This window comes from Crinia signifera, chromosome 5, assembly GCF_055691185.1.
Source record: "Crinia signifera chromosome 5, ASM5569118v1, whole genome shotgun sequence".
Lineage (NCBI taxonomy): Eukaryota > Metazoa > Chordata > Amphibia > Anura > Myobatrachidae > Crinia > Crinia signifera.
Window position 1 is genome coordinate 191,384,142 of NC_139221.1, and position 13,820 is coordinate 191,397,961.

Genomic DNA, 13,820 nt, shown 5'->3' on the forward strand with positions numbered 1-13,820 from the left:
GAACTACACATCCCAGGATGCTTTGCATTACTTTTGCTATGTGGCCATGCTGAAACTGATGCAAGGCATGCTGGGATGCATAGTTCATCAACATCTGGAGGGCCTGTGTTGCCCAGCCTTGCACTAGTAGCAATGAATGCAGGCAAACAACCTGCTTTATTTGCCTGCATACATTGCTACGAGTGCCACACTGTGCCTTTCCTGGTAGATAGATAAATAGATACAGATTTTTAAGTAGATATGGTCAGATATACCAATATATATATTACTACAAATATCACTTTCTGCCAGACCACCGTTTCCTTTAGAAACAATATGTGAAATACTATGTTTTAGAAAAGGGAATAAATGTGAAAAATTTAAAGAAAAAAGAAAAACATGCATAGAAAACATGAATATTATATAATCATTTTCCTTGTCCAGGCAGAAGATGAACAAACATGAGACCCAAACTTAAAGAGAGGAAGCAAAAAAAGTTATACAGAACTGAAGACACCTACAGTAATTGTACAAAAAAAATGAAAAAGATGGGAGCATGGAGAAGAAAGGATGGATATGGGGAAACATAGATGAGGGGGGTTAAGGGACAAGAAGGGTGGGTAGAAAGAAATTCAGGCTGAGAGGAGGAGTGAGGGGAAGTGGAAGAGGAGGAGAAGGAAGGAAGCAGCGGAGAAGTGGAGGTGGGGGTAGGGTAGCCCTAGCAGCAGCACCAGCAACAGCAAGCAGCACTGTACTAGTACAGAGAAGTTGTTGAGGAGGGCGCAGTAGCATAACTGATGTGATGGTTACAGCTTCTGTGCGGGTCATGTCGGCAGCTGTCACCTCAGGGCTACACGGGCTCTCTCTTCTCCTAGTAGCCGTACTGCTCCCAGATGCTACGGGTGAGTGATGGGGATATTGGGATGGGGAGTTCCCGATACTGTACATACTACTGTGCTATCGTGACAGGCTGCACTGTGGAGAAATAATCATGGCATGATTAACACTGTCACCACACTATGACATGAGAGTACACTTTAGCTCCAGGCAACGGCAACTAACATATAGTGTACTTGTTTAACTCTTCGCTTAGTATTCAAAAGTACAATACGACTACGTGATTTACCGTCATCATCAACATAGAACACATAAAAAATTGTATAGAAACAACATAAAGGATATGGAACATCTAACAAATAAGAATGTACAGTACAGTAAAAAAAAAACTAATAGGTAACGTTTTTGCTGCAGTTGGGTAATATAATGTAAAACATGCATCAAACTGGAGTCGGAGTTCCACGTTTATGATGTTATTGGATACAGTTGTATAAATGTGAATGCTGCTACATTACACGAATATTCGTCAGTGGTGTGATACCAGTATACGGACTACAAATGCATGCGTTACTTTCATATACGGATGGGAAACCTTGTAAGCTCATCTTCATACAGAGTCCGGGCCGCCCTTGCTGTGCTGACCATGGTCAGAGTGACCCTAAGACTAATGCAATAGAGACTGCTCACAAGTTATCCGAGAGCTCCACTTGCACAAAGTCACAGTAACCGGTATTAAACGTGAGATATTTATTAGTGAGATATAGCATACTAGTAGTAGTACTACCTAAGCAGAACTATGACTTTACTATATATGCCTCATAACTTAGCAAACTAAATATTTAATATTGCTTTCTGCCCCATGCAACGTACATTTGGGCTCACAGGAAGGAAGAGAAAGCCCAGTGAAGTTATCAGCACAGATGGTTACAACTATGTTTTGGATCATGAGGCTGCATAGTTTAGGAAGTCGAGCTGCACCCTCCCCCTATAATCACCAGTACTTTGTGATAACACGAAGGAAATGTGCCAGATGCTTATTTTGTAGGGCAAAACAGCTGCCTGAAGAACAGTTTGACATACATGTTTGAGCTTCATTTAGATGTTTTTATTTTCTCATATTTCTTGTAAATACTTTCTTCAGTACATACATGTCAACAGTACATGTGGTGAGGTATTTATATTTTTATCCAATGTGAAAAAAGTGTCACATAACTTTTTTGAAAGTTCTTATAAGCAGTAAAGTGGAATGATATACTGTATGTAGTAAGTATGTTTTTGTAGGTGCCACACAGGGGGCGAGATTCAGCATGCTGAAAATGCCGTAAAAACCCTGTTTTCGGGGTTTTTACCGCATTTTCATATGCAGCAAAGCCCCATTGCTGGGGCTTCGCTGCGGGGGGTTACGCCAGTTCCTATTTGGCGTAACCCCATGGAAGCCTATGGGCTTCCCTTCGCGCCCCCCGCCGATCTGCGCCGCACCCCCCTCACCTGTGTCCGGGCAGCCTCCTGCTGTGCTGCCCGGACCAGTGATTTCCTCCTGCCTGCACCACTTCTGAGTGCAGGGAGGAGGAACTGGAGCCCTTACAGCTGTGTAAGGGTTCCGGCAGGGAGGGGGGGACCCGGTGCACATCGCCGGGCATCGCTTTTGTGTTAATAATCGCATATGTTACTGCATATGCGATTATTAACTATGCGAATGCTGGCGATGTGCACCGGGGATTATTAGTGAATCCCGCCCAGAGTGTTTTTACATAAAGCAACCTTGTAGTTCTCAGTTACCCAGGTTATGTTGGCAATGTCAAAGGGGTATAGATAGCCTTGGTTTTTAGCCAAAGGCCCAGCTGAGAATTGAGAATATATTGAGATTATATAAAATGTTATGTAAATTTTTTCTGGATTATAATACTGTGATAAAATATTATTGGGGAAATTTACTCAGATGTGTATTCTACTTCACATGCTATGGGCAACCAATCAGAGTCTACTTCTTATTTATTTAGCACCCTCTAGAACAGGGGTCTTCAACCTTTCCGACAGTGTGGGCCACATTAAAAAATTCGACGAAGCCCGAGGGCCACTAATCTCTACTGTGGTATTTAGCACAGCCTTTCATAGATAGACATCACAGCCCCGGCATACATAGTTGGCACAGCTGCCCATACACATAAACCCTGCCCCCAATATATAATCAGCAGCAGGGCTATTTCTAGACAATTAGGGTCCCAGTGCAAAAAGAAAAAAAATGCAGCTCCCCCATACATAATATTATATTGAAGAAATTGTGCGCGCTGTAGGCGCGTGCTCCCCCAAAGGGGTGTGGCCTAATTCTAAGGGGCGTGGTCTAATTATAAGCGTGTGAACTAGCAGGAAATCCATTACCTGACATTTCACTTTTGTAACCTGCATGACCAGATATTGGTTACCGCAGGAATGGTTGTTGTCCTTCCACGCTTAAGTTGGCTGGCTAAAGGCCGCACAGTGACATATAAACATAAAGGCCCACACAGTGACCTAGAACTCCTCACAAATCAAGCCCAAGCAATGACAGGCTACTTAAATCAATATACACTGTTTATCTGTAATGCCCATTACGCATTGTGCCACACACCGTAATGCCCATTACACATTATGCAACACACCATGATGCCCATTGCACTATAATGCCCCCAATACTCCTGCTTATACATATGATGCCCGCAGCAGTGCCTCTCATAAAATGCCACCAGTAGTGTCCCTTATAAAATGCCACCAGTAGTGTCCCTCATAAAATGCCACCAGTAGTGTCCCTCATAAAATGCCACCAGTAGTGTCACTGGTCAGAAAGGGGTAATTCTAGATAGCCAGCACAGCCCCCATAAAGCACAGCACTTCATAGATAGACAGCACAGCTCCCCCCCCCCAAACATAGGCATCTCCGCACAGCCCCCCCCCCCCATTGATAATCAGCACAGCACTGCCAGCCCCCCTCCCCCATAGTCAGCACTGCACAGCCAGATGCTCCCCTCCCCCAATATTCAGCACAACATTGCAGCCAGCTTACCCCCCCCCCGAAAGTCAGCACAGCAGTGCAGCCAGCTCAACCCCCCCCCCAGTCAGCACCGAATTGCAGCCATCTCACCCCCCCCAGTCAGCACCGAATTGGAGGCAGGCAGCTCACCTCTCTCCTCCCCTTAAGAAACCTGCCTTAATCTCCGTATTTCCCTTTCAGAGGGCTGCTCCTGCTGGCGGCAGCGGCTGTCTTCAATGAGAAGGAGGGAGGCAGGGACGGGTGCGCAGCATCAGAGGTCTGGAGCCGGTTGTCACGCGGCGGCTGTCTTCTCTGAAAGGGCGCGGGCGGGACGTGTGCGCAGCTTTAGGAAATCCACGATGTGCATGTCCCGTCCACCCCTGCCACTGCACGTCCTCCTCCGCCGGGTCCCCCATGTAAAGGGATGAGCGTGGAAGGTTTTGGCTTTTTTAAACGGCACTTACAGGGTTGGTTTTTTTTTAAAGGCATTTACAGGCGGGCCAGTCAAAACAACTCAGCGGGCCACATGTGGCCCGCGGGCCATGGGTTGAAGACCCCTGCCCTAGAAGATAGTAGACAGGATCTGATTGGTTTCACATAGCAACATCACATGTGAAGTAGAATACACATCTTAGTAAATTTCCCCCTATCTGTTTTATTTGTATAGAGCAGCGGTTCTCAAACTGTGGGTCCTGACCCCAAAGTGGATCCCAACCTTCTCAGCAGGGGGTCGCGACTCCTTGTTGCTTCCCATCAGGCTGATGACTTTTCTAATCTCAGTCAGTTATTCAAGGAGTCTGAATAATCTGTTGAATTGTCTGATATTTTAGACTCTTTACATCATGCATACCCTCCAACATTCCCAACTTAAAAAACGGTACAGGGGTGTGGCCAATGATAGATGGGTGTGACCAAAGGCAAAATGGGGCGTGGCCTTGGCCACTTTACTTTTCGACTACATGGCCAATTTCTTTAAGCGTTCCTACCTCGTTCCACTGTGTGATGTCTGGCCATAACATCGCCCGCTGTCGGGTTCACCATGCTGCGGCAGATCAATGCTGCACTGATGTCACGCTGCCCAGGAGGTGGTGGCTTGTGCGGCCGGGACTTGTAGTCCCTGCACATCTGTGACATCCTCCCCAGTCTCTCCCTGAGCAGGGGGAGCTGAACGTAACACAGCCCTCCACCGTGCACCCTGGGAGATGTAGTCCCGGCTGGCTGCTCCTCCATGCTCCCTGGGGAGCAGTCGGCAGTATAATGAACTACATCTCCCAGAGTCCCCCAGTCAGCCAGAGCTGATGTTAAAAAAACCCGGTACAATCGGTACAGTTTATTTTAGCCGGTACAGACCGTTAAAAAACGGTACTGTACCGGCTAAAACGGTACAGTTGGAGGGTATGCATCATGTTGTGCCTCCACAATGCTGCCATGTATGTGCTGTCTGCTGACTACACATGTGATGTGATTATCTTCTGCAGTAACTTGCTGGGGTCCTGCCATTATTTTTATTGTCTGATAGGGTCCCAGAGCAAAATAGTTTGAGGACCCCTGGTATAGATGATGATAACTTGCATCATGTGATCTTAACAAAGTGCTATTCACCATGTTTTTGTTTACATATTTGTCCATTTATTCCTGGATAAAAGCCTGAATTGGATCAAGTCTTGACCTTTGTTTCCTGTTTTAAGACTCATACAAGTACTGCTTTTTCGAAGCTGTAATGGCTTTTGCATGGCATATCCTTACAGCATCCAAAGTGATTAACCTCTGGTAAAATCTTGGTTTACCGTGACTGAAATAGTATACTGGGACATGGTAAAATTATAAAGTAGAAGGTGATAACGCACCAGCCAATCAGCTAAGTTTGAAAAATGACACCTAGGCAGGGCTGGACTGGGACCAGAAATCGGCCCTGGCATTTTGAGCATACAGGCCCACCCGCAGTAGGAGGCACCCTTGCGCGGCAAAATGGTGGTGTGGTCTCATGGAAAGGAGGCGTGGCATCAGAAAAAGGAGGCATTATACATTATGGAACACACCATAATGCCCATTACATAATATAACACAATGTGGACCCCACAGGCTGCTCCCCTTGTATAATAATAGGACCCCACAGGCTGCCCCGCCTGTATAATGACAGAACACCATAATGCCCATTACATAATATAACACAATCTGGACCCCACAGGCTGCTCCCCTTGTATAATAACAGAACCCCACAGGTTGCTCCGCCTGTATAATGACAGAACACCACAGGCTACTCCACCTGTATAATAACAGGAAACCACAGGCTGCACCCATGCGCAATAACGGGACAACACAGGCTGCTCCCCCTGCACAATAATAGAACACCACAGGCTGCTCCCCCTGCACAACAACAACACGACAAGCTGCTCCTCCTGCCCAATAACTGGACACCACAGGCTTCTCTCCCTGCACAATAACTATACACCCTAGGCTGCTCCCCCTGCACAATAACTGGGCACCACAGGGTGCTCCCCCTGCACAATAACTGGACACCACAGGCTGCTCCCCCTGCACAATAAGTGGACACCAAAGCCTGTCCCCTTGCATAATAACAGGACTGAGGAGTCAGGACACCACAGGCTTCTCTCAGAGAAGTTCTTACTCCTCAGTCCTGTTCTCCCCCTGTACAGATGCTATTTACCTGAGGCTGTGAAGCTGATTTTGCCACCGCCACCGGATGGACACCGAGGCTGCATGCCTGCAGAACTAGCAGGGGAAAGTAAGGTGGACTGTAAGCACGCACAAGCTGTGCTGCTTCCTGGCTTCTTCTCTGTCCCCTCGCCCTGCCAACAGCCCCGCCCTCTGTAGCGGCCTCCTGCACTGGCTAGACAGGTCCTCAGTGCAGGAGTCCGGCGGCCATGTTCCCTAAGCCGCGCCAATATTCTTAAAGCCACGGCCAGCACCAATACTTATACAGCGGGACTCAAATACAGCCCACCTGGCCATCGGCCCTTCTGGCATTTGCCAGAAGGGCCAGATGGCAAGTCCGGCCCTGCACCTAGGTGTGCATTATCACCTTCTACTTTATCTCCACTTTATCTGTTCACCATGCTTAATATGCGGTAATTTCAATAGCTATTGGGGATGTGAGCTGCCTCTAAACTTAACTTAATGGTCACGTGGTTACTCTTTACAAAAATGTTGGGCACATCCATAGAAACGCTGGGTGTTCCCCTGTGAGCGCAGGCGTGTCGATGCCTGCTTGGGGTGGGCAGCTGACTTCATATGACGTCAGCGCCTGCCCCGAATTTGGCCATGTCTGTCCAGGATAAAAGTAAGTATACTGTAGACTTACTTTTATCCACAAAGCAGAAGAAAAATCATTCGATGGTGAGCGACAATCAAGTGATTTTTCTTTTGTGCAGCTGCATTCAAGCAGATGTGCTTGCAAACCACAACCGCTCACATGCTAGTGTTCAGTGGGGTGGCATTTACCTGCTCGCTAGGCAGGGTATATATGCAGCCTAGCAAGAAGGCCTGATCTGAGCATTCCTATGGAGCATATTTATCATAACTATTTTGTTGAAAATCTCCAAAAAACAGCTGTTTTATATACTGCAGTCACCCCTTCATATTTGCAGCTCTTTTTAGTGATTATGCTTTTGGTGCCTCAGGCAACTCTTCTGGAGTCATCCCTAGATTCTCCAAATGCTGGTCCCATTTATGTCTCTTTATATTGCAGCTCATTATATCTTTGCTATCAGTGTATTTGGTCAATATATTTTTTGAAATGTGGGATTAAACGGAGGAAGCCCACACTAGCACGGGGATAATATACAGTACAAACTTCATATAGTTAGGGTCGTGGTGGGAATCAACCCCATGAACTTAACCGGAATTCGATTTGTAAACCAGCTGACACCAATGCCCCAAATGTGTTCCATTGCCTCCCCAATCCAAAGATACCCTGGGTGTATCTCTACACCAAATGGTCGTAGAGCAGTGGCCCACTGAAAAAGTTCATCTGACCGGTTGGAACCCTTGTTCGCCATTTTTGAACCCTCATGTGCATAATCTTTTTTTTTTTAATAAACTTTTTATTGAGTTTTTATACCGAAATGTGCCATTAGTTTCGCTTGTGCTTTACAGTTTGTATCAGCAACAATATTATAGGCACATGAGTAGGTAAACAGGCAAACATTGATAATTTTTCAGTTGACACGAGACACACACACACACACAGGGGAGAGGGGGGGGGATACCAAGTTGCTGTAAGTCCTCCAACGACTTATAAAGAGTTTAACCTACCCTCTCACCTCTGGTCCTCCTGGCTGTTAATCTCTCAACTTCACTTTCTCCTACCACTCCTCCCTCCTCCCATCCCATACCTATCCTGACCACTCGCCCCCACACCCCCACTCTCCCAACAACCCCCCCTCACTTCTGCAATCCCAAAAACCTTATCCACATAAATACAAAATCCACCCCCCCTCTTTCCTGTGCCCTATGGAACTCCAGATCCATCTGCAACAAACTCCCTACCATCCATGACCTATTCAAGCGCTCCCTCAAAACCCACTTTTTTCGACTAGCCTATCCCTCCTCCTAATCTCTTTTGATCCTCCTATCCTATTGTTTTTCGTTCGTCCACCCACCTCCTTTTAGTATGTTAACTCTTATGAGTAGGGCTCTCCTTCCTCACGTACTCACCCTACCTCTTTACCTCACCTGTGCTCCTGTCCTGTTCTTCCCTTCCTCTACTTCATCTTCAGTCTCCTCAACAATTTCGACACCTACTTCAGAACTGATGCTGATTTTAGTTCTACCAGCTATACCCCTATTTATACTGTATTTTATCAACACACCCTGTACGTTACCTTGTAATTTGTTTTTTGTTTGCTATGTACGGCGCTGCGGACACTTTGTGGCGCCTTATAAATAAACGTACTACTACAACTGTGCAAATGGGGGTTTGACCCTGAAAGCACTTCCAATTATACAAAGCGACTACCTCCACAAAATCTCCCCTGCTAGTGGGAGATGAAGACAGAAACCAGAAAGTGAAATGTGGAGGGCGCTACTGAGATTTCCACCACCTTGTCAAGTGCTCAAATTAGGCAGATAGACAATTTAACATTCTTAATGACAATTTATTAAAAATATGGATAAAATATTGACAATTTTTGATCTTTGAAACCGCATAGATAGACCCAACGCGTTTCGTCTCCGAAGAGACTTCTTCAGGGGTACACAAGAATGGGCGGTATGCTAGGTCTAAGACCAATAACAGACTTTCTTTGTTTTAAAAATATCGGAGAAATCCGATGACGTGGAACCTTTATTGAAGGCCCTTATAAAAGAGGCAGGGCACTTCTGAAGAAGTGGAGGATATAATACCAGAATGGGGTAAGATCCGTGTGAATCCTCCAGCGCCTAATCAGAAGTGTACTACTACTGTTGAACTTTGAGCCATTCCTGTGATCCAAAGTAGTTTTCGAGGGTTTGTATCCAAGGAAGAGATATACATGTCCCACCTGTTATGAAATTGCTTTGTGTAGGATTGTAATATAAGATGCGTTAAAATATAGAGGTGGTGAGTCAGATTGTAATATTGCATTAAAGGATTTGGTTAAAGGGTCAAGAATTTGTGGTAGCATTAATTTATAAAAGCTCCCTCCAAAGCCATCTGGGCCTGGGGCCTTGCCCTGTTTTAGTGTTTTTATGGTCTTGGAGACTTCTTCTGGTGTGATTGGTTTTATTAATTTTTTTGTATTTTCTGGTGTGAGTTTAGAGAAATTTAGATTGGGCCATAGAGGATTAATTCCTTATGGGGGTATATTTGCCTCTGGGGGGGTGTAATGATGGGGCTGAAAATAAAGAGGAATAAAATTCTTTCATGACGCTTGCTATATGTTTGTTTGATGTGGTTAGTGAACCATCTGCAAGTTTGAGGGGGTGAACCAACGCAGAGGATCTAGTACCATTGAGCATTGTAGGGAGTGATCTGACACAGTAATTGGTTCAATTTCAGTGGAGGATACTTTAGCGAGTAAGGACTCAGAAAGGAGCATGTACTGTAGTCTATTCTAGAAAAAGTGTGGTGCGCCTTGGAAAGGCAGGTATATTCTTTTGTCGTAGGGTTGAGAGTTCTCATATATCTATTAATCTTAATTGGTTCGTCGGCTGGGGGAGGCTTAGTTTGGTCTGACCTATCCAGGAAATTATCTGTGATAATGTTAAAATTGCTTCAGACTATTAATGCTCCATCTATGAAAGAAGTTAATTCTTTGATTAATTGCATAAAGAATTATTTCTTATATACCATAGGGGCATACACATTGCAGAGTGTGTATTGTTTGGAGTGTATCGAAATGTGGGCTATGACATATCTGCCCTCAGGATCTTGTGTCATTTTAAGGAGATCGTAGGGTATTGACCTTTTTATTAAAATGACTACTCCTCTCGCTTTCGAATTGTATGCAGCACTGGCCATTCATTTCCAGCCCAACAGTTGTAATTTTAATATTTCACTAGGGACTAGGTGTGCTTCTTGTATGAAGATTATATCTGATTTTTGCTTGTTGCAGTAAACTAACACCTTTCTCCTTTTTTCGGGGGAGTTTAATCCTCCAACATTGATAGATCCTATTCTAATTTCTGTCATGTTTCATGCGCTGGGAAAGGCAATATGTGACGTCGACATTTCAGAAAAACAGCATCTATTACAATAGTAACTTGTGGGATGAAGGGCAGAGAGACAATAGGGAGGGAAAGACATGCATGCAACAACAAAATATAAGCAATAACACATAAAGGTATTGATGTGCACAGCGCATCAATAATAGGTAACTGCGGATAATATGACTTCTGGATGTAAATAGAGAAAATCACATCTAGTAGTGCACTTAACATAAACATTTTCCGGAGCAAGGCTCGGTACTTGTGGATTATCACAGCTCCCATCGCATGCCATATATAGTGGCATGCAATGGCATGCGATTGGATGCGATTTTTGCAGGTTTTTACCGTATTTTTCCAAATTCGCATGTGATTGCATCGCATGCGATTTGATCGCATGCGTTTTTTAACAGAAAAGCATCCAAATGCATTGAAATTAGTATCAAACATGTTCAATGGCCCCCAAATGTCATTTTTGAGGCTGTACCACCCCCACTATCAATGCGAACCCAAAGCGTGGCGAGCTCAGCGAGCCCGCGAGGGGCGGCGGTACGCGTCCTACGATCTTTTCATACCCCCACTATCCACGTCGACGTGGAGTTGAGAATAGAAAGTGTGGCGAGCCCGAAGCGTAGCGAGCCCCGCGAGGGGATACGGACACCTGTGAAGCCCGCGAGGGGACGTGTATACCTGTGAAGGTATCCGTGTCCCCTCGCGGGGCTCGCTACGCTCGCCACGCTTTGGGCTCGGTGGCTCGCTGCGCTCGCCACACTTTCTGTTCTCAACTCCACGCCGACGTGGATAGTGGGGGTATGAAAAGGTCGTAGGACGCGTACCGCCGCCCCTCGCAGGCTCGCTGCGCTCGCCACGCTTCGGGTTCGCGTTGATAGTGGGGGTGGTACAGCCTCAAAAATGACATTTGGGGGCCATTGAACATGTTTGATACTAATTTCAATGCATTTGGATGCTTTTCTGTTAAAAAACGCATGCGATCAAATCGCATGCGATGCGATTTTTTTAATGTGCGATGGCCATCGTGGGAGCCGTGATACTCCACAAGTACCCAAGGCTCCCTCCGGGCCCAACCAATGGGTAACTATAACCAACCATTTTGTACGTAACAGTTAACTATTGAAATAACCTTATGGTTTTCCCTTCCCACTTAATAGCAGTTTGTTTCCATGATGCTCTCCATATTTCTAATTTGTGTTTATAGCTTAGGCACTTGAAGATGGTGACCCTGGGGCGGGAGTCATTTGGACGCGGGGGTGGTCCTATTCTATGGACCTTCTCAATGGTCATGTTGGCGCAGGCATCTTGTATGCCTAGCAGATGTGGGAGTGTGCGACTGACAAACTGTTCTAGGGTAGCTCCTTTTAATGTTTCTCCTGTTTCTCCTGGAACGATTTTCAATTTCTTCTATTCTGTTCATCATAGTGTAATTCTCTTATTCAAGCCTTTTAATCTCGCATTGGGCTTCTGCCATATTGTGGGCTAGTGCACCAGTATTGTTTTTTATGGTGTCTACTCGTGTGCTGAGCTGCTGAAGCTTAGTTGTGATTTTACTCACAGCTTTTTTAAGGAGTGGTCCCATCGCAGTTGTGACTGCGTCCACAAGGTCATCATAGGTCAGAGCGCTGATCCGCTGGTGTGTTGGGGAGTCTGAATCTTCCTCCTGAAGAGGAGAGGTTGCTGTTTTTTTTAGGCTGGAGATGTGTCCTGCTTCTCCGTGTCATCTGCCATTACAGGGATGACCCCTATTTTCACCTGGCGCACCGCTTGCTGTATGGTGTGTGGCGGCTGCTGAGAGGTGACAAATTTGTCCATGTCGTATCGGGAGGGTATTAGGGGTGGTATTAGGGGTGGTCGGTGGTGGAAGAGAGGGAGGCTGCAAGCCGTGTAAAATAAGTAGTCGGTCATGTACGGATCGGAGCTGTGAGATGCTGCTGCTCACTCCATGCACCCGGAACCGGAAGTGTGCATAATCTTTTAAAGCGAAAGAAGTAAGCTTTCCAATGAGCCCTTCCACTTGTGTCTACCCCCAGGGAACTGGGTTCAAAGAGTTGCCCCTATATCTCGGCACACCTAGGTCCGAAAGACTCGATTTAATATTTATTTTCTGGAGATTTAGACTGTAGACATTTTGGTATTTTGAGCGGTGATTGCTCAGGAACCACGGTACCCAGACTTAAGCCACTGGATTCTGCTTGTAGCCAAGAGTTTCCCCTTGTTCAATTTTGGCAGATCGGAGAAAGTGTCCCTGAGCACCCCCAGTTCTGTAAATAAAACCTGAAGGCAGCTTTCAGGGTTGACCTACTGGTCCAATTTTGAAATTGTCCCGGTTCAAATGGACGCCCAGGCCAAACCAAAGAAGGTAATTACTCCCTTTTTTGAGGGATGTACTTTGAGCCACCGGAACTAGGCTTCTTATCATGCCAGAGTCCAGAGATATGCGACTTTCAGCAACCATTACTTTCCCATTGACTTACCCAGTGAGGACCTCACAGAGGTAGGTTGAATTTGCTGTTCAGAGACATGGGACCAGTGTCCCCTGATAGCTGTGAATGAGGACTATTGAATGAGCCTGGGGAGGTATATATGACCTACCAGGGTCTGGAGATATTCGACTTCCAGCCAGCGGTACTTTCCCATTGACTTAACCAGGGACTGCTTGTCACAATCTAGTGTCTGAGAAACACTTACTTACCATCCAGGTGTTTCTTCAGAATTGCTCAGAGACTCCCTCCTGCTGTCATGCTGCAGCGTTCCGGTGTGTGTGTACAGCGCTGGCTGTGTATACAGTAAATGACAACTTCCACATCATCATCCTAGCGGGTGCTGCTGGGGTGGCCTGTGGCCTCTCTGTCAGTACTTCCCAGCATGTTCATCCTCTGACAAGTTACAGGCCTCAAGTCTAATCCACATGCACCCCAAACTTCCCTCCAATTCTCAGTTTGGGTGCAGCCATATTGGTTTTACCTGCATAATGATTCTCAGCCAATCCTGTCAAAGCCATTCTGACATCATCCTGCAACGCCCAATCCGCTGCACTCGCTTCCTAAAAATACTGTACTCTAGGCACATAGTCAGTGGAATGATATCTTTCGAGTAACAGTGTCTCCAGTTGCTCCTTAGTGTGTCCTGCTTCCTACAGCACTTGCAGTTTTCCAATCTATTGCTGCCTGGCTCCCTCCAGTGTTCAGACTGGGAATTGCCATGGTCCCATCCAAGTTTTTCCGTGCTTACATCGGTCAACTGTTTACCATCGTGATACCATTGTTTATTATCCCTCACTGCTAACTTCATTTGCTACCTGCTCATGTACCCAGTACCACCCTAATTACCAACCACC

General features: G+C 46.0%; 1 protein-coding gene across 2 annotated transcripts in view; it reads left to right on the forward strand.

Moving 5' to 3' along the window:
- Nucleotides 1-666: 666 nt before the first annotated feature.
- Nucleotides 667-13,820, forward strand: part of RECK (reversion inducing cysteine rich protein with kazal motifs) — a 531,495-nt gene continuing 518,341 nt past the window's right edge. Inside the window, exon 1 of one of the 2 annotated variants that reach the window (XM_083188355.1) lies at nucleotides 667-881. In XM_083188355.1, coding sequence (XP_083044481.1) covers nucleotides 782-881 — 100 coding nt within the window. In that variant the 5' untranslated portion in view covers nucleotides 667-781. The remainder of the gene's footprint in view (nucleotides 882-13,820) is intronic. The other variant, XM_083188354.1, reaches the window with a different exon arrangement.